Source organism: Eptatretus burgeri, chromosome 3 (genome assembly GCF_056783735.1).
Source record: "Eptatretus burgeri isolate ZD-2024b chromosome 3, Ebu_testis_v1, whole genome shotgun sequence".
Classification (NCBI taxonomy): domain Eukaryota; kingdom Metazoa; phylum Chordata; class Myxini; order Myxiniformes; family Myxinidae; genus Eptatretus; species Eptatretus burgeri.
Window position 1 is genome coordinate 112,768,008 of NC_140963.1, and position 21,258 is coordinate 112,789,265.

The 21,258-nt window shown below is 41.7% G+C and overlaps 2 protein-coding genes across 9 annotated transcripts in view; one reads left to right on the plus strand and one right to left on the minus strand.

Moving 5' to 3' along the window:
• Window positions 1–21,258, minus strand: part of LOC147030752 (uncharacterized) — a 227,503-nt gene that overhangs the window by 186,970 nt on the left and 19,275 nt on the right. For 4 of the 8 annotated variants that reach the window (XM_085875120.1, XM_085875123.1, XM_085875124.1 and 1 more), the window contains 2 exons: window positions 5,510–5,768; window positions 5,041–5,244 (listed from right to left, as the gene is read on the minus strand). In XM_085875120.1, coding sequence (XP_085731246.1) covers window positions 5,041–5,244; window positions 5,510–5,758 — 453 coding nt within the window. In that variant the 5' untranslated portion in view covers window positions 5,759–5,768. Of the gene's footprint in view, window positions 1–4,769; window positions 4,907–5,040; window positions 5,245–5,509; window positions 5,769–6,057; window positions 6,276–21,258 lie in introns of those variants that run through there. The other 4 variants (XM_085875128.1, XM_085875126.1, XM_085875121.1 and 1 more) reach the window with 3 other exon arrangements.
• Window positions 9,693–21,258, plus strand: part of LOC147030753 (zinc finger MYM-type protein 6-like) — a 44,312-nt gene continuing 32,746 nt past the window's right edge. Inside the window, exons 1-2 of the mRNA XM_085872198.1 lie at window positions 9,693–9,810; window positions 19,820–19,871. Coding sequence (XP_085728324.1) covers window positions 9,693–9,810; window positions 19,820–19,871 — 170 coding nt within the window. The remainder of the gene's footprint in view (window positions 9,811–19,819; window positions 19,872–21,258) is intronic.

The following is a 21,258-nucleotide window of genomic DNA, read 5'->3' on the forward strand; positions in this document are numbered from 1 at the left end:
GGAAAAAAAAAAAATTGACAACATAAGCAAGGATGAATTTCAAGACTTTCCTTGTAGTCGGAAGCAAGTTCACTGGCCGAGGGTTGATATGGTCATTTCTCACCCCTTGTTGTGGACAGGAATGATGTTTTCTAACTTCGCTACAGAGGAGGAGGTGGCCAAACGAGAACTATACTTGTATACGTCTATAACTATATACGTCTATGCACTATACTTATCTATATGCCGATACTTTAACCCTCTCCATCTGAAAAATAAAAACGTTTTTCATCTCAATTACTTACCCTGTGGGGAGTTGTGCAGCAAACGTATCAGGTGTACCACCGACTCGTATTTTCCATTTAATACCGTTTTAACGTTTAATATCAATATCAATACTGTTTAATATAAATTCTAGGCCGGTGAGCTTAACTGCTGTCAGTGATGACCGGGTACCAAGACGCCCAGCATTGATGCAACCCTGCTTTGATACTGCACAACATGGGATTGACAAGTTATGGACCATGGAACATGCTGTATTCAATCTATTTACTACATACGCAGTTGACCATTTTTCCTGGGGACATCATCGGTATCAATTGAATTGGTGTTTAAATAATCTGAACATGAAGTAACAAATGTTTGCACCATGGGTCCACAGAATAAACCACAACTCCCCCGAGTCATATGAAGCCCCACACATCTCTCCACGATGCAGGATTGATGAGATAAGGACTGAGTAACACGACACATTCCATCAATTTATTACGTATGCAGTTAGCCCTTTTTCCTGAGTACATAATTGGTATCAATTAAATTGGAATTTAAATAAACTGAACATGAAGTAATAAATGTTGACAGCATGGGTCCAAAGGGTAAACCGAGACTTGACAACGTCGTCTCTGTACGACGTGGGATTGACAAGTTATGGACCTGGTAACAGGTCACGTTCCATCTATGTATTATGTATGCAGTTGACCCTCATTCCTGGAGCCATTGTTGGTTTCAAATGAATTGCTACTCCTCTACCCTCCAACCCATACAGGCACGGCCAAGTGAGCCTTATTCAAAAAAAAAATTCAAAAAGTTCTGAGATTCAAACAATTAAATAATTCTGGCTGCCAGACCATGTGACTGATTGGGTTGAAATTTAAAACTTAAATCGCCCATGTTCACGAGATCATAATTGTGAAGTTTCACAATGATTGCTGAAGCGGTTGCAGAGAAAACATCCTTTAATATTCTCCTTGAATCCAATATGGCTGCCAAACCATGTCAAAAAAGTGAGAGAACTTTTTGTTCGTCAGGGATAGACAGTTATGATTGTAAAGTTTTACCTCAATTTGTTCAGCCATTCTGAAGGAGGTTTTTATTTTTTGTTGTTTTCAATCCAATATGGCTGCCAAACCACGTGACCTCTGACATTATAAATTTAAATTCTGCCTCCAATTGGGTTGGGGATCAAACCAGTGAAGTTATCTGTTAATCGGATAAGGTGCGTTTTTCCATGCAAGATATCCACCAAACCATGTGACTTATGATGTCATCATTTTACCACATATGCAGCAATAATGTCAGATGATACTTGTGAAGTTTTGCTTCGATAGGATAAGCGGTGCCAGAGAAAACATCATTTCATATTTTCCTTCAATCCAATATGACTGCCAAACCATGTGATATATTAGTTACTTATGAACACCCCGGTATCCCCTCGGCTTGCGGAACATGTTTCTGAAGTTTCACCTCAATCTGTCCAACAGTTCTGGAGAACAATTTTTTTTAAAAGGGTTTTAGGGTAAATCTAATATGGCCACCAAACCATGTGAATGTTAACCATTAATTATTCATTAATACCCTGGTATACACATGACTTGGGGAACGTGTGTGTAAAGTTTCACCTCAATCTGTTCAGAGAAGATTTTTTTTAAAGTTAAAAAAACAAAAACAATATGGCTGCCAAACCACATGACCAATGACGTAATCATTTTTTTTCTGTTGACCAATTTATCCTGATGCCCTTCAAAAATTTTCAGCCTGATTGGATGCAGCACTCTATGTTTCAAATTTTTACTGGAATACCACTTCACTCATGATGTCATGGAAAAAAAAATCACACTTCTTCCCCATTGGGAGGACTTGCCATGTGCCAAGTTTCACTTTTTTCCATGGTGCGGTTTTGGAGACAGGTTCAACGTTATTCCGTTTTTCCAATATGGCTGCCACACAACATGACCTATGACATCATAATTATCAGTAAAAAAACAAAACAAAAAACAAACAAAAAAAAAACAAAAAATAATAATAAATAAACATAAGAACAAGCTCGAATGAGTTTCGATCCTGGTCCTCTTAATGATGACGTCATAAAAACGAATATGACGTCATTGTGACGTATCAGGTTTGCGATAAATTATCTGTGCTAATACCCGGCTTGATTCCCACAAACAAAATTCAAACAGCTTGCCTAGTTTCGGAGATAATGGTATCGGCAATTTCCATTAGCAGCGATATTATGACGTCAACTTTTTTCTAGGAAGAATTTCCAAAATTGGAGACGGTTACTGCCTGCGCGTGGGCTTTCTGCAGATGCATGGCAAGTTTCACGAAGATCTGATGAAAACTCTGGGTTGTGAAACAAAAAATGTCAAAAAATAGGAATGATGTCATAAAAATTGATATGACGTCATAGTGATGTATCATATGTGCGGTAATTCATCTCTGCTAATGCCCTATTCGATTCCCACAAACAGAATTCAAAAAGCTTGCCTAGTTTGAGATCATTTTTTAGGCGATTTCCATTAGCGGAGATATTTTGACGTCATAACTTTTTTTTCTCGGAGGAATTTTCAAAATCGGAGATTGTTACTGTCTGCGCAGGGTATTTTTACATAAATATGCCAAGTTTCAGGAAGTTTTGATGAAAACTGTAGGCTGTGAAACAAATGAAACAAAAAACAAAAAATGTCAAAAAATAGGAATGACGTCATAAAAATTGATACGACGTCACAGTGATGTATCATATGTGCTGTAATTCATCTCTGCTAATGCCCTGTTCGATTCCTCCAAACAGAATTCAAAAAGCTTGCCTAGTTTCGGAGATAATTTTTTAGTCGATTTCCATTAGCGGAGATATTTTGACGTCACAACTTTTTTTTCTCAGAGGAATTTTCAAAATCGGAGATGGTTATTGTCTGCACAGGGTATTTTTACATATATACGCCAAGTTTCAGGAAGTTTCGATGAAAACTGTAGGCTGTGAAACAAAAAAGTCCACAAGAACAACAACGTTAGTAAGACTTAGAGATCCTCCACGAGGATGTATAAACAATAGGTGACCCAGCCTGAAAGACTTGGTACCCCAATAAGAATTAGAAACAAGTAGAGGTACATTCAATGTACACCGTCTTCATGCCAAATAAATAAATAACAAATCCTCCGGTGCACGCGACATTGCTGGGGCATCTTTGGTGCCTGGCAATGCCACCGTACATCACGTGGACACGGAATTGGGAGGGAGCAGTGTACAACAATCGATTCATTAAACGCATGATTAAAATAAATAAATAATAATGGTAAAATAATTAATTTCTTAATCAATTGGCTCATCGCATACCTAAATCACCACCGTGTCATCCAAATCTGTAACTTTTTGAAAATCAAGTACTTCATCGAAAAATGATTAATTATTGATTAATCAATAAATCAAAAATACCCTTTTATAGCCAAATCACCCGTTCACTGTTGTACCCAGATATCAGGTTCCTCGCTCAATAGGTGCCCGAGATATTGCCCGGCCAAAAAAGAAAGAAAATAATTTATTGATTAATTGATTCATCAATAAATCAAAAAAAATACCCTTTATAGCCAAATCACTGGGTCACTGTCATGTCCAAATATTATCTTCCGAGCTCAAAAGATGCCCGAGATAGTGCCGGCATAAGAAATAAAATAAATAAGTAATTAATAAATCCATACGTACATACACTGGGACCATACTCCATGCAGAGCATTGGTGCTGCTGAAGCAGTCGCCAAAGCTATTGGGCACAATCATGGATTGGTCAACACTCTGACACAGGATAGCAGCAAGCTGGTACTCATTATGCCAACCTCAGGAGGATGACAGGCTGAGTCAACCCCACCTGGGATTAATTCATCAACCAAGCAGGATTTGAACTCAGGACCCTCAGATCCCAAGCCCACCACCCTAACCTTTAAGCCAACACCAGGCATATTAATATAATAGATAATATATATATATATATATATATATATATATATATATATATATATATATATATATATATATATATATATATATAAATCAAAAAAATAAAAAATACCGTTATTGCCATCTTCACTTTTCCTAGCTCAAAAGCTGCCTGACTAGTCAACTGCCTAGTCACTCAGTGCACACAATGACAGGAAGCACATCTTCACTTTTGTCCCAAAATTTCAGCCTACGAGCTCAAAGGATGGCTGAGGTATCACCCAGACAAACAAACAAACAAACAAACAAACAAACGAACAGAGTAAAAACTGAGTACTCCCTTCTTTTGGAGCCTGGCGATGACGTCATGCATCATGGAATTGAGAAGGAGAGGTGTACGATAAAAGCTGTACTTTGTTATTTTTGCATGCCAGTACACAAATATTTGCATTTTACAGCTTCTTTATCACAACGCAACGCAAGAATGACGTCAACATTTTCTGACTATAGTTTCAACCAATTAATCTATATTTGGCTGAACATAAGGGTCACTTCCAGTTATTCCATTGGCAATAACCCACCGCAAGTTAGCCTTGTCAAGAGTCACAGGCCCTCTGGGATGGGCAATTAACTGTGATGAAGGCAGGCAGAATGTGGGAGTTGACTGCGCCTGCTTTTAATTACTTCGAGCACAAGCATTGCGATTAAACGAGACATCCTGCACACCATTACAAAGCAAAAATTGCAAACATTTCACTAATACGGTATCGTCTGCCAGCACGGATGAACAAAATTTGACATGATTTTCACAAATTTCCTCTTTGGTCATGTGCCTGACTTCAACTTTCATACCTCAAGAAAAGGCACGGCGGTTCTGGCAGGTGGGGGGTAATCGGCCAGTAAACGACCATCGTCCAGAAACTTGGCAGCTCTGGCATTGTGGGCAGGCTGGAAGAGACCGTGGTTGAGAGGATCGGAAAGTGATCGACTGAGGGAATGGAGAATGTGCTGTTTGGCCTCCCAGACGGTTCCAATGAGGTTGAACCTCAAACATTTCTGCAATGGGTAAAAGGTGAAGGCAATGAGATAACAAAAGGTCACAAGAGTTGGGGATTAGGAAGCAAGTATAATGTGAAAGTGAGCTTTTTCAAAATTCCGACCATTACCGTTGGACTCGAGGGTTAAGGAAAGTTTTTTTTGTTGTAGTTTAGGACTGGGAAGAGATCAAGGCTAAACTTGGCTGTTGAGGTGTTCTGCACAACCACTAGCTGGTTTCAAGGAAATATTTTGTGGCGAAAGACAAAGAACAGCCCCGGCATACCGTGTGCTGGAGTTCAGGAAATCCAACTCTGATGACAATACTATTAGCAAAGTCATCGTCGCTCATCCCCATCGGTCGTTCCGCAGTTGCTCTGATCGTGTCGTAGATGGTTTCCTCATGAAGTTCGTCTTTTTCGCATTCCCCACTCCTCTTTCTGCGTTCACATATCTTACCATCATCCTCCTTTCCTTCAGTCCCCCCGCTCTCCTCGTCGTTACCATTGGGAGTCGGGTCCATAATCAAGAACATTACATTCCGCCTTGGGGTGGGAGACAGAGGTAGAGAAAAGTAGAAATGAACAGCAATACATAAACTATAAAAAAAAGTTTACAGTGCAGTGAGTAGTTAATAAGGTGGAAGGGATAGAGAAACACTACACAAGGAAATTTGGCAGAAAGAGCTCGACAATGTATGACCATGGACCACCAGCAGAAGGGTCAGTGTGTGGTGTGGTATGGTGTGGTCTAATGGGTTTTCACAAGTTCACACTGACACCAATCATAGACAGCAATAAAGACAAAAAAAAATTAAAGGATGACAATGTGTACCTTGATTGTTCCACCGGCAATTTCTTCTTTTTTTTTGTCTTGTCTCCTCAGCACCTCAAGCGTACAACTACCAAGGAACCTTAACTGGTATAAGGCAAACCATTCACCGATGTACAAAACTTCTTTGGAAAACTACTGTCTCACTGCACTGCCAGCCAACCACTAGGCCGCCTGGCTATTCAACTGCCTGGTCACTCAGTGCACACAATGACAGGAAAAGGGTGGGTGGCTAAGAGAAGGCGGCAAAGTTTATTCCTTAATCCTTCTTTCTGCCAATTCTTTCAGCCCCCCCCCCCCAACTACCAACCTCACACTTTCTTACAGTAGAGTAACCTCACTCTCTCAATCCGTAATGTCGATGTGAAATATTGAGATATGACAAGAAACTGTACCCATAAATGTTTTGATAAGCATGGTTGGAATTCTGGTTTTTGAAAGAACAAGGCGTGGTTGGGGGTAGTAGGTGAGAATACGAGACGGCTGCTGTGTAATTGCCTCGGTTTAAAATCAAGAGGAGATGTAAGAGGTGAGAGGGTGTGAAAGTATCAGCACAGGGTGGAAGACAATGTGAACCCTTGATTAGCTGAGCTCCCAAAGGATCTTGTCATTTTACCAATTCCTTTCCCCCCCCCCCACCCCTTCCCCTCTCTCTCTCGCTCTTCAATGACTCAAACCCCCAATGCCTCTCGGCCCACCTTCTCTTCCTCCCTGGTTTCTCCAGCGGCAAATCACCAAACACCAAACCTCTAGCTGCCGGCTGACCTCCACTCCTTCCTGAATCCTCTCTCAACCTTTACAATCCTTCTTCCTTCCTCGTTTTCTCCAAGCACTGCTTTTCTCTCTGCGCCGTGTTGAGTTAAAAAAAATATTCCAATGTAGATTTTGGGGATTTTTAAGCAAAAACCTCAACTGAAAAATACAAAAAAAAAAAAAAAGGTGGAAAGCCAATTTGACCGGGGCCTTTTTAACCCCTAATAATCCTTCCCATTTTCCACTGGAATTTCGAATTGCAATTTGAAAGTTTTTCATTACCTCCACCACCGAAGGTGAAGGAGGTTCTGTTTTCACACCTTTCTGTTTGTTCGTTTGTTAATTACCCGAATCCTTCGGATTTTGGCAATTATGTTGGACGGTTGTGTGTCATTCTGTGTGTCTGTCTGTCTGTCTGTCTGTTTGTTTGTTTGTTTTCCCTGTCGCAGCCACACCATTTCAGCGATCATGACAAAACTGGGTACAGACGTCGGCCATCGTCCCACTTAGACACTTGTCGTTTTGGGTGAATCTAGGTCAAAGGTCAAGGTCAAGGTCACCAAAAAACCGAAATTCTTATTTTCGCAATAACGTCCGTAAACATGGTCGTATCGACTTCAAACCAAATCGTAAATGTGCATCTTCCAATTCTGCATCCAACCATATGTCTCATTGGGGTGTCACACCAACACCCTTCTTCGCAGTCGAGGGTCGAATGTCAGGGGGGGGGGTCGGGTCAAAACTTTCAAATTGCGATAAAAACGCCATTTCAAGTCCGATTGACTTCCAAGTTATGATCATGACCAAACTAAGTGCGATGACTCATTAAACAGTAGCACTATCGACTTATAAGAACCAAATTGATGTCCAGGTTTTTGTTTTTTCAGAGATCATGGAGAAATGACAAAGTGAAGATCCACATCTGGATCCAATGACTATAATTTTAAAAGTGATTCTTCACCATTGAGAGATAGGGCCAAAAACGATATAGTACTGTATAGCATGATATTTCAAAAATGTATTGGGCCCGATATGTTCTCGTGGATCAGGCGTGATGTGGCGGAGGTACGAGCTCTACCGAGTACCCTTCTAGTTTATAATGCTATCTCTGCAATTAAAATCGAAACATCTGCCGAAGAGTGCTTGAAATATAACCCTCGGAAACTTTCAAAGTGATCTTTTGAAACATATAATTATTGATCAGTTGAAAGATATTCTTAATCAGGAAGTTGAAACTACTTTTGGCTGCTTTACTTGTCTATACAAATATTGATTTCAATTAACACATTGCTTTGGCACAGGAGCTCTCGTTGAAATCATCTTTTCCAAAGAAGTGTTTCGGACAAGCCGAGACAAGTGCGAATGAGTTGTGTTGCATTTGCATATTCTATCTTTCATCGTCTGCCTTTACTTTCATTGCACTCTTATCTTCCTACCACATGAAGCTTTAACTTCATTAAAAAAAAAATCATCATGATCTCCAAGAAGAAATATTTGGAAAACAAACCCAGAAATGTTTCAACGCTGATAGCCATGTGACTATTTTCAATGCTCGGCAACGTTTAATTTCGGTTAGTAGTCTTCTTGTATCCAAGAGTGATACAAGACCCGCAGATGGGTTTGTACATAAACTACCTGCAAGACAAGAGTACTAGGAGTCAACAGTGTCAGGTTACAAGGCTTACGATGGCATCAGTAGACAATGGGCCAAATCAAAATAATATATGGGTTTTGTTCCTGGTATCCCAGCATGAGCTGATCAAATGGGAGTGCCACGCAAGCTGAGCATGGATTACAAATTTAAATCACAAGAAATCAAATAGATGTTGTTGCGGGTTTGGAAAGATCCCGAGGAGTGACATCCACCACATAAAGAACCCTGGAGTTTAAATATTTTCAGAGTGATTCTGTTTCGTTAGATTTACCCAACCTCTCAAATCAGGGACAGAGACATGCATTGTGATTGTAGTTAGAACCTTCCCCATTGTTCTCTTTCTCATCCCCAAACCTTCATTATCCAAATCTGCATTCAAACTTCCTTCCAAAACCCTCATTTTCTGACACACGTACTTAAACCACCATTCTCAAACACACATTTGCCACCTCACCAGTATTTCGACCAAATAATTGCCACTTCAGTATTGTAATGGTCATCATTCTTCACCATTCCAGCATCCCAGTCAAAGAAAATCAAACTTTGTGCTTCCTGAAACCTTCCACTGCTCCCCACCACCCCCAACCCCCCCCCCCCGGCCATGCTCTGGTAACCAATGCCAGTCGCTAGATCACAGCGCGCCTCAGCCAATCGGTGTTGGATGCAAAAGCTGACGGATTGGACACCATGCAAAGGGACAATTTAAAAAAAAACCTGGGACAGAGTGGCTTTGAGAGAGTGTGTGCATATTGGGAAAGTCCAGACCAGGAGAGAAGAGCAGTCCAGGGCAGAGTAAGGTGGCACTGAGGCTGAGTGGCGACTCCGATCCTGAGGGAGTTCGCTTCCTGAAGGGAGGAGACCTGGCCAGGTTGACTGGGCTCCCAGAACCAAGTGGGACAGGTGCTCTGAACAAAATGGCACCAAGCAAGGATCTTCCAAACACACCAAGCAGGACAAGCACTTCGAACAGAACGGCGCCAAGCAAGGCGCTTCCCAATGCATCAAGCAAGACAAGCACTTTCAACGGAACGGCGTCAAGCAAGGCACTTCCTAATACGCCAAGTGGGACAGGTGCTCTGAAAGGGATGGCACCAATCAAGGCGCTTCCCAATACGGAAGCAGAACGGGTGCTGATCGAGCAGCAGCAAAACTCACTCCTTCACACATGCACAATATACCCTTGCATTTTCCAGCACATACACCTCAGTGGCTTGCCTGTTGTGAAGCAACAATGATCAACACGAGTCCCAACAGTTATTTTCAGATAGCACGACACAATACCGCACAACAGCGCACCTCTCACCTGCATCTCTCATTCACCTGCATTGACAGCTCTTTGGGACCCACAGGTGAGGAAAAATTGTCAACACACTCAGACTTCTTCCTTTCTTTCTTTCTTTCTTTCCACTTTTCTCTCGAATTTCCCCCAGATGAATGTGGTGCCTGTCTGTATTTAATTTAAGGCTGATTTTATAAAGGATTCTTCTTGAGTGCAAGGGATAAGACTTTTCTTGTGTGACACTGAAATCTCTTGAAAATTGTGCCTGTAAATACTTGCTCTTTACGACATGATTTGTTGTTTCCAAACCTGCTCGGTGTTTATTTTCCTCCATTGGTTAGACACAGTATGTCATAAGTAGATGGGTGGTTGACTTCACCAATTCACTGCACTAGTCAAGCCGACGTCCCACCTACAATTCCGCTCAGCCATACGTAACTAATAGACAAAGGGGGGGCATCGAGAGCATGGTTCTCCACCTGCGATAACGAAATCATCGGTAAGGTAACACAAGATTTGGCGTGGGAACCCTTCCAGATTTAGTAACCTCAGACAGCGTCTGTGGCTGCTAAATAACCCGCCGGGTCACAGAGTTATCTGTAGCTTCGTCGGCTTCAGGGTTAAAGGTCAGGAAGCCGGTCCCCGGGAGGCCAATTGTGACCCGGCAATGTAGCTGTAACAATACTTTTTGGCAGATATAAAACGTTTGTTAAAAAATAAGGGCAATACCCCTGGGCAGTCACCTGGTCAAATAATGACACTGAGGAGGAAGTCAACATGCGAGAGAATCAGCAAAATGTACCAATGAACCAATGTTATAGGAAACACCTATTTTGGAAAGCAACCCCCACAACCCCATAAACTCCCTCAGACCCCAATTTTTTTTTTAATATTGTGAACAAACATTGGTACATCACAGGTGATGAAGGGTGCGGTCAAGTTTCATCAAAAATCATTTATGTAGTTTCTGAGAAGAAAACTAATACCTATTTTGGGGCAACTGACGTTTGCCGATGGATGGACGGACAGACATACAGAAGTTAACCTATTGCTTAACCCTGTTTATCGCTTTGTGTGCACAGGTAAAATGAAAAAGAACCTATTGAAAAGCAACTGATCATAATCCTCAGTTTTAGAAAATTGACTTTTGTTTCACTTCCAGGTGAGGATTTAGATGGGAAAACCAAAAAAAATGCCAATCCAAGTTCATTCAAAAGTGAGAAATTCCAAATATATTTCTGCAGGTGAGCAGCAGAGTTCAAACACCTTGCCCATGTGTAATGGTGACCTTCATACATTCACATGCCTGGTGTTGGCTTTAGAGTTCGGGTGGTGGGCTTGTGATCCTCGGGTCCTGAGTTCAAATCCTGCTTTGCTGTTGAATCAATACTAGGTGGGGTTGACTCAGCTCGTAATCCTTTTGAAATTAGCAAAATGAGTACCAGCTTGCTGGTATCCTGTGTCGGAGTGGTGTCCCATGCAGGATTGTGCCTAATAGCCCAGGAGACTGTTTCAGCAGCACCAACGCTCTGTACAGATAATGGTCCCGATGATTTGGATTTGGAAACATTCACAGTTATACATGATTTGAAAGTAGCTGTGTACTTCTTATGAATGTGCCTATAGTTTCTGCTACAAGTGTCAGGAGTTGCTTCCAAGATTATTTGAGTCATCCACACTCTTTATGCAAAAACAGAAGGTTGTGTCCGCATTGGAACCCAGATGTCAGACCCATTTATACGCAATGAAGAGGAACGACAGGGGGACGTACTAACACCAACCTTGTTCCTCCCAGCAATTGTTGTCACCAAGAATGCCACACTGTAAAATGGTGGTCATGATTGTGGAGTCACTCTTGATACTAACCACACCTTCACTGATATTGTGGTGCTTCTATCAGAGACAGTCAACCTCCTTACATCGGCACTCAAATTGGCTTGGTCGACAAGTAAGGTGGCCATGGTGAACTCTCTCCTTCAGGTGGTATCAACACTGACTGCTCAGTGGGCACAGTCACAGAGTTTGAATATCCTTGACTCTCACATCTCCTGGTCAGGTGGCTCCGTGCCAAAGCTCAGAAGATGATTTGCCATTGCTCAATCCACCATATTATCACTCTCCAATAGCTGGAAACCCCTATCAACCAGTACGTAAACTCTGGTTATGCAGAACACTTTAGGCGCAAAGATTTACCTACGACTCCCACTATAAATGTCTGCATGAATGCTTTCGACATTAAAGCTGTTTGACAAATCCTTCACATATGATAGAAAGATCACACCAATAATGCCAAGTGAAACATAGAGCCAAACACACCAACCTAGCCATTCTGATTGAGTAAGCGCGGTTTCGACAAGATGGACTTAATCCGGAAAGTGACGCATCCATCTCCATCTTGACTCAACCACCACCATCAGAACAGAAGTGACCAAGGGAGAGACCGCATGTGCATTGAAAGAACACAATCAAGTGATCAATTAATCTTGTAGGCTTGTTCCTCGAAGATGCACGAAGAACTACCAGTAATCGACTCAATCTCGCAGACTCGAGAGTGATAGTTATTATGGTCACATCACATCATGCCAGATGAATGAGTGAGTGAGTGAGTGTGTACTTCAATTATATCTCTTGTATTTACTCTGCACTTCATTCATATGCTGTTTATATGATGTGTGCGTTTCCCATGCGCTCTAAAAGTACTGCATATGAACTTCGGCACGGTTGTGCGTGTACGATGGAATTGCAAACTGAGACGTACTGTGCGATTATTCAATTTCGTTTGTCCTCTGCACTCATACTGCAAGAGCAGTTCCTCCACCAGTGTTCCAGTTTCAACGCAGTACCATAGAGACCCACATTTCGAAAAGTGGATCACAAAACTGAACTTGGTGCTCTCAAAAATATGAATAACAGGCACGACAATCTACGGTCACCCTACTTCTGACACACGGCACCTTATGTTCGCTCCAATGCTCAGTTTCTCTGGCAAACTCTCAAAACACCAGGTTCTATATTCCTGTCCAAGGCTATGGATGCTAATTTGTACAGGCACGTTCCTCCCCTTAGTGCTAATTACAAGCTTGTGCCAGCCTGATGGAGAGCTGAAATGGGAAGGCAATTACATAAAGTTAGCTGTCTCTGACGTTGAAATGACAAAGACAATTATTTGACATGACATTGGCTGCCTTTGACAAAAAAAAGACATTTGTGAACATCGGTTTATGAAGAATCACATGACCGCGTGAGCCTGAAAACCGTGGTTCATTTCCCATGTTGTAACGTATCCTTAATTAGACTGTGCCATGCGCTTTGAATGGGAAGATTTCTAAATCAAAATTAAAAGTGTCATCATTTGATTCATGACAAAAATGCACAAACTCCAATCCAAGGCTCAGGGTCAGGTGATGGAGGAAATAAGAGTACAATCCATAATTAATGTTAATTTCCTCCCTTTGAAATACAAAGGGACAAAAGGATTAATGAATGCAACAAGAATGAAAATAGAGAGAAATAATTAAATAATTAAGCAAATAAATGAACCTCCTTTGTTGAAAATTGGTGTTTAGAAGGAGGATTAAAAAATTAAAAAAAAATTCAATACATGATTGAGGCTCGTGGAAGAGCTCGAGCAGAGTGGGAGTAAGAGTTCGCTCAAGGAGAGAAGGACAAACAGGGTGAACAGGGTGAACAAGCTGCACTCAATCTTAATGAAACACAGGAAAAAGAGGAAGGAGAAAGTGGGGATGAAACAAAAGGAACTGGAAGGGCACTCGATAGCCTCCGCCATGCAATGCCTGATCCATGCGAACATATCGGGCCCGATACATTTTTGAACTATCATGCTGAACACAGTACTAATATCGTTTTTGGCCCCGATCTCTCAATGGTGAAGAATCAATTAAAAAATTAAATAATTCTCGTATCCGGATCCAGATTCGGATCTTCACCAAAGTCGAATCAATTCGTGCTTGCCACAATCACAACCTGTCCACAAAGTTTTGACCGAATCCATCGACAACTTTTTGAGATGTGCTATATATCGTTTTTTGCCCTATCTCTCAATGGTGAAGAATCGCTTTAAAAATTATAGAAGTCGGATCAGGATCTTCACCAAAATCTAATCAGTTTGTTCTCTCCACACCCAACCTGACCACAAAATTTCAGTAGGATCCATCAACAACTTTTTGAGATATCCTGCACACAAACAAACAAATAATTGTCATATTATCTCCATGATCTCTGAAAAAACAAAAACCTGGAAATCAATTTGCTTCTTACAAGTCGATAGTGCTCCTGTTTAATGAGTCATAGCACTTAGTTTGGTCATGATCATAACTTGGAATCAATCGGACTTGAAATGGCGTTTTTATCGAAATTTGAAATTTTTGACCCGACCCCCCCTGACATTCGACTCCCGACCGCTAAGAAGGGTGTTGGTGTGACATCCTAATGAGACATATGTTTGGATGCAGAATTGGAAGATGCACATTTTGGATTTGGTTTGAAGTCGATACGACCATTTTAGCGGACGTGACTGCGAAAATAAGAATTTCGGTTTTTCGGTGACCTTGACCTTGACCTTTGACGCAGATTCACCCAAAACGACAAGTGTCTACGTTGGACCATGGCCGACGTCTGTACCCAGTTTGGTCATGATCGCTGAAATGGTGTGGCTGCTACAGGGTAAACAAACACACAAACAAACAAACAGACAGACAGACAGACAGAGACGCACAACCGACCAACATAATTGCCGAAATCCGAAGGATTCCGGCAATTAACAAACAGGCAAACAAACGATGATGTATTGTCCTTCCTTGGGTTTGACGTGAGTGCCGTGTGCGCACGTGCGACACACAGAACCAGCGATGGAGCTGAGTGTTCTCAATAAAACCTTTGTGACGTTGAATGCATCGTGGTCGATCTGATTGTTTGTACTTCACGACATTACAAGTGGCGATGAGGTTTGAAAAAAAAAAAAATAATAAAAATAAAAAAAATAAAAAAAAACTTGCCTCGAGCCAATCGTGGAATTAAAATGAAGAAGACCACTGAGCGGAAGTGAACCACTGAGCTTTTATTTGTTAGTTTGTCGGTTTTGCCCATTTCATATTCAAAATAACCCGATGTACAAACATGAAGCAAAAACATGTGTATGGCCGATGTGCATATATAATATATCCTGGTTATATACCTGGGATCATTCCAATTGCACTGAGCCATGGACTAACACCCAGGCCTAAGGCCTGAGGTCGACCAATCTGTGCTGCTCATGCAATGTTGGCGCATGATTTTATTGGGGTGGAGTAGGGCCAGCTGTCCAGCAATTGGTGTAAAGCAGTGGGGTGGATTCAGGCCAGCTAATCACTGACCCATGTATAAGGTCATATTTTCTAAAGTTTAGAAAAGGGTATAACTGCGAAAAAATTGACGAAATGTCCTGAAACTTGAACTTTTTGTGTAACTTATAATCATAAATCCATATTCCAAGTTTCAGTTGAATATGTTAAAGGGTATGGGGGGAAAAAGTCTGACAAACCACAGGTAGGACAGACGGATGGACAGATGGAAAAAAAAAAACTATCATGCCCTCTGGTGAAACCGGTAGGGGTCCAATAATAAGAGCAAAGGTATCCCGAAAAGAGGTGTGTCACATAGCTGGGAGTGGTTGTGGTAAAACTATAACAGTAGGAGTCATCAATCTCATACGTGCTTCAACAAGGTAAACAACAAGCTCAAATGAGCTAAGATCCTCGTCCTCTTAATGATGACGTCATAAAAACGAATATGACGTCATTGTGATGTATCAGGTTTAAGATAAATTATCTGTGCAAATGCCCGGCTTGATTCCCGCAAACAAAATTCAAACAGCTTGCCTAGTTTCGGAGATAATGGTATAGGCGATTTCCATTAGCGGCGATATTATGATGTCAACTTTTTTTCTAGGAAGAATTTTCAAAATCGGAGATGGTGACTGTCTGCATATACATGGCAAGTTTCACGAAGATCCGATGAAAACTCTGGGTTGTGAAACAAAAAAATGTCAAAAATAGGAATGACGTCATAAAAATTGATATTATGTTATAGTGATGTTTCATATGTGCGGTAATTAACCTCCGCCATCTTCGAAGATGGATGGAGGTTATTGTTTTCACCCCTTTGTTTGTTTGTTTGTGAACAGTATTACGGAAAAACTCCTCGACGGATTTCGACGAAACTTGGTGGGGGGGGGGGGTTAGGTATGGTCCAAGGATCATTCCATTAAATTTTGGACTTGGTCCCTACCCCAAAAAAAAATTGTTAGAGAAAAAAATTTTTTTTTTTTACATTTCTACATGTTTTAAGTGATTTCCAACCCCCCCCCCCCAAAAAAAAAATTGTTAGAGAAAAATTTTTTTTTTTTGCATTTTTACATGTTTTAAGTGATTTCCAACCCCCCCCCCCCCAAAAAAAATGTTGGAGAAAAGAACTATAACTCTCAGCACTGTTGACATCATATTTAATGAATAAGATATAAGGTTCACTTGAGTGACCCAGCAGTATTGGCGGCGGAGGTTTTGCACTCTCCCGAGTGCTCCCCCTCTAGTTATTACCTGTTGAGTTATTAACCTCCGCCATCTTCGAAGATGGATGGAGGTTACTGTTTTCACCCCTTTCTGTTTGTTTGTTTGTTTGTGAACAGTATTACGGAAAAACTAGACGGATTTCGACGAAACTTGATGGGGGGGAGGGGGGTAGGTATGGTCCAAGGATCATGCCATTAAATTTTGGACTTGGTCCCCCCTCCCCAATAAATAAATTGTTAGAGAAATGTATTTTTTTTTTTTTTGCATTTCTACATGTTTTAAGTGATTTCCAACCCCCTCCCAAAAAAAAGTTTTCCCCCCCAAAAAAAAATTGTTAGAGAATTTTTTTTTTTTGCATTTCTACATGTTTTAAGTGATTTCCAACCCCCCCCCCAAACAAAACATTGTTACCCCCCCCCAAAAATGGAGAATTTTTTTTTGCATTTCTACATGTTTTAAGTGATTTCCAACCCCCCCAAAATATTTTTACCCCCCCCAAAAAAGAGAATTTTTTTGCATTTTTACATGTTTTACATGTTTTACCCCCCCCCCCCCAAAAAAATTGTTACCCCCCAAAAAAAGATTTTTTTTGCATTTCTACATCTTTTAAGTGATTTCCAACCCCCCCCCAAAAAAAATTGTTACCCCCCTAAAAAAATTGTTACCCCCCCAAAAAAAATTTAGAGAATTTTTTTTTTTTTTTTGCATTTTTACATGTTTTAAGTGATTTCCAACCCCCCCTCCCCCCCAAAAGAAAATGTTGGAGAAAAGAACTATAACTCTCAGCACTGTTGACATCATATTTAATGAATAAGATATATGGTTCACTTGAGTGACCCAGCAGTATTGGCGGCGGAGGTTTTGCACTCTCCCAAGTGCTCCCCCTCTAGTTATTAACCTCCGCCATCTTTGAAGATGGATGGAGGTTACTGTTTTCACCCCTTTCTGTTTGTTTGTTTGTTTGTTTGTGAACAGTATTACGGAAAAACTTGACGGATTTCGACGAAACTTGGTGGGGGGAGGGCGGGTTAGGTATGGTCCAAGGATCATGCCATTACATTTTGGACTTGGTCCCCCCCCCCCCCAAAAAAATTGTTTGAGAAAATTTTTTTTTTTTGCGTTTCTACATGTTTTAAGTGATTTCCAACCCCCCCCGAAAAAAATATTTTTTTACCCCCCCCCCAAAAAAACAAAATTTTAATTTTTTTGCATTTTTACATGTTTTAAGTGATTTCCAACCCCCCCAAAAAAAATATTTTTTTACCCTCCCCCAAAAAAACAAAAATTTAATTTTTTTGCATTTTTACATGTTTTAAGTGATTTCCAACCCCCCTCCCCCCAAAAAAATTGTTACCCCCCCCCCAAAAAAAAGAATTTTTTTTTTTTTTTTACATTTCTACATGTTTAGGAAATTTCTAATTTCTGCTCAACATGTAGAAACATTTCTACATGTTTAGCAGATAGGAAAGTGATTTCCAACCCCCCCCAAAAAAAATTGTTCGAGAAAAAAAATTTTTGCAACTTTTTTTTCAACAAAATTTCGATTTTTTTATTTTGCATTTTTACATGTTTTAAGTGATTTCCAACCCCCCCCCCCCAAAAAAAATGTTGGAGAAAAGAACTATAACTCTCAGCACTTTTGACATCATATTTAATGAATAAGATATAAAGGTTCACTCGAGTGACCCAGCAGTATTGGCGGCGGAGGTTTTGCACTCTCCCGAGTGCTCCTCCTCTAGTTAATCTCTGCTAATGCCCTGTTTGATTCCCGCAAACAGAATTCAAATAGCTTGCCGAGTTTCGGAGATAATTTTTTCGGCGATTTCCATTAGCGGAGATATTTTGACATCATAACTTTTTTTTTCGAGGAGGAATTTTCAAAATCGGGGATGATTACTGTCTGCGCAGGGTATTTTTACATATATATGTCAAGTTTCAGGAAGTTTCGATGAAAACTGTAGGCTGTGAAACAAAAAAGTCCATAAGAAGAAGATGAAGAACAACAATGTGAGTAAGATTAGAGATCCTCCACAAGGATCTAAAAAAACAAAAACAGTGAGAGGAGCCAGAAACATGGCAGAGGAGCCCGATGAAGTCTGGGTTTGGACGTGAGAGAGGCTCGTCAAGCTTCTTGGGGAGGTTGGTGTGTTGTTAACTTTTAACCTCCAGGTCATGGTTCCCACGTGGCCTGCTGTTCAACCTGCCCAGTGTGTACCTCCACAGCAAGGAGCAAGTTTGACAGTGGAGGCTATACCATTGCTGCCCATCTAATCAGGTTGAATTTTCCATCCCCCAACATCCCCTTCCTCCTAATCCCCCTTTGGCCTGCCCAGAAACCCATGGACAGAGCAAAGTGAGAAACTTTTACTCGAAAGGAGAAAATCTGAGGCCTAAAATCACTCTCATTATTATTATTTTTGTAGATAATTTTGAGGTTCGTATAAGAGCTAACACACAGAACATAAAACAAGGGGAGCAGGAGACAAGAGGGGCGGGAGAGGGAAGCACAAAACAGCGTGGAACAGAGACATGAGATCTATGGAAGGGAGAAGGATGGGGTGGGGGACAATGGGAAAACAAGATGGACACTACAGGGACTTTCAGGAAGGAAAGCAGGGAATTTGAAGGAGGTGGGTTTTGGGTGGATTAGCGGGAGTCAAAAAGATCATGGTTTGGGATGATTTTGGTGGTGGACAGCTGTTTTGAAGACCTGGAGGGAAGAGTGGGATTGAAAGAGAGTGTGGGAGTTTGTTCCAAAGGTGGGGAAATAGAGGAATAAAAGAGTGAAGGTGAGCAGTGATTCTTGATTTTGGTACTTTACCAGAAAGGGGTTGCTGGCGGACCATGAGCACCCTGTGGAAATATGGGGGGGGGGGATCTATCCATCTATCGCAGATGGAGAAGGGTGGGGGGGATCTATCCATCTATCACAGATGGAGAAGGGTGGGGGGGTGCGAGGCCAGAGAGAAGATGAAAGAAGACAGAAAGACCACCAACCTGCCTGCAGTGAAAGAGTAAGAAACCAAAAGACTCAACCTCATCGCGGGAGATACCAATTATCCTAAATGCCTTGGTTTCCACAGCGTGAAGCCGAGAAAGGAGAGAGGAGGGAGTACAAGGCCAGAAGGGAGAGCGGTACTGCATCAGGCTGTGGATGAAAACTTTGTATGTGGTCATGAGCTCAGGTGGGCCGAGGAAGGATTTTGCACGACGGAGGATGCTCAGTCAGCTACGAGCTTGGGTGGCCAGCTTGGAAATGTGGCTTTCCCAGTAAAGATCATGGCAGATAGTAAGACACAGAAGCTTGAATGAAAGGACTTCTTCAAGAGGATTGTTGAGAAAGTAGATGGGGATTGGGGGGGGGGTCCTTTCAGAGCGACATAATGAGAGTGTGAGATTTGTTAGGATTGAAAGACATGTTCCAACCCTCGCAGATAGTCTTTCAATCGAAAAAAGGAATTTTTGTGTGATTGTGATTTTATTGTGATCACCAGAGCGTGTGATTTTATCCAGATCGGCAGAGAGTGAAGAAGGTGCTGCTTACCGATCTGAGGGATGACACATGGTACGGCAGAGGGTGGAGTCATCAGCAAAGAGATATAGAGGATTTTCCAGAGAGTTGGAGAGATCATTGATGAAAACCAGAAAAAGAACAGGGCCCAGAACGCTACCTTGAGGAACTCCAGCCTGGACAGGAAGAGGGGATGAAAGAACTCCATTTAGGGCCACACGGTGACTGCGACAGGAGAGGAAGTCTGCGAGCCATGAGTGGAGATGGCCTTGGATATCACAGGAAGAGAGTGTTGTGAGGAGGGCAGGGTGCCAGACAATATTGAAAGCATGCAATATGTCTTGGCAGATGACTCTCATCTCATATCTGGCATTAAGGACCTCCATCCATTGCATTGTTGGGAAAGCAGAAGTAGCAAGTTCAGGGTCGAGAGACCTGTTCTGCAGCCAAATTGATGATCAAAAATCAAGCCATTGGAGAAGAGGAAGGATTGAATGTCTGAAGCGATGATGGATTCCATAACCTTGCTGATGATTGGGAGAAGGCTGATTGGTCTGTAGTTGCAGGGATTTGTTTTTGCACCTTTTTGTGCAGGGCAGTGATGTTTGCTGATTTCCAAGCAGATGGAAGATGACCTTGAGCAAATGAGAGGGTGAATAGACAGAGAGAGGGTGAGCAAGAGCAAAAGAGCAGGTTTTTAGGACACATGGGCTGATGCCGTCTGGACTGTTTACAGAATCTGAGTCGAGGTTTGACAGCAAACTCTCCACCTTGTCAGAAGAAAAGGACACAGGGTCCAGAAACAGCTGGGTGCAACTGGGTAAGTTGGTTGCAGAAAGCGATGGGTTTGGAACACAAGATTGAGAAGCAAACACAGACTTTCAGCATTCAGCGTTTCAGCCTTTCAGCCTAATGGCCCCAGTGCAGAAAGCATTGTCAGATGTGCAGTCATTTGAGGTAAGGAAGGAAATGGAGGGGAACATTCACCGGAAACAGACTTAACTGGATTTGTAGGATTGAGACAGGTTTGAGAGTTCAGACTTGAGATTTGAAAGATGTTGTTTTCTGGCTCTCCTGAGGGTAGATACACACTTGTTCCGAGCTTTATGGAAGGAACTGAGATTGCCTTCAGTTGGAATTGCCTTCCATGAGGTGAAGGCAATTTGTTTCAGGACAACTGCCTCGCCGCAAGCTTCAGTAAACCAAGGGCGGGAGGATGGGTAGGACAACTGAAGAAGAGAGGGGATAAATCTGTGCATGAGAGAGGGCAAGTTTCTTTGGAAGAATTCCCAGGTCGAGCTGATGTCGGAAAATGTTGAGATGGGAGACCAGTCTAGAAGTTTGATGGCTGCTTGAAGTCTGTGCCAGTCGGCCTGAGTGAAATGCCAGACTAGACGGCGGTGAGGTGGTCTCTGATAACAGCCAGAGAGATGTCCACTTT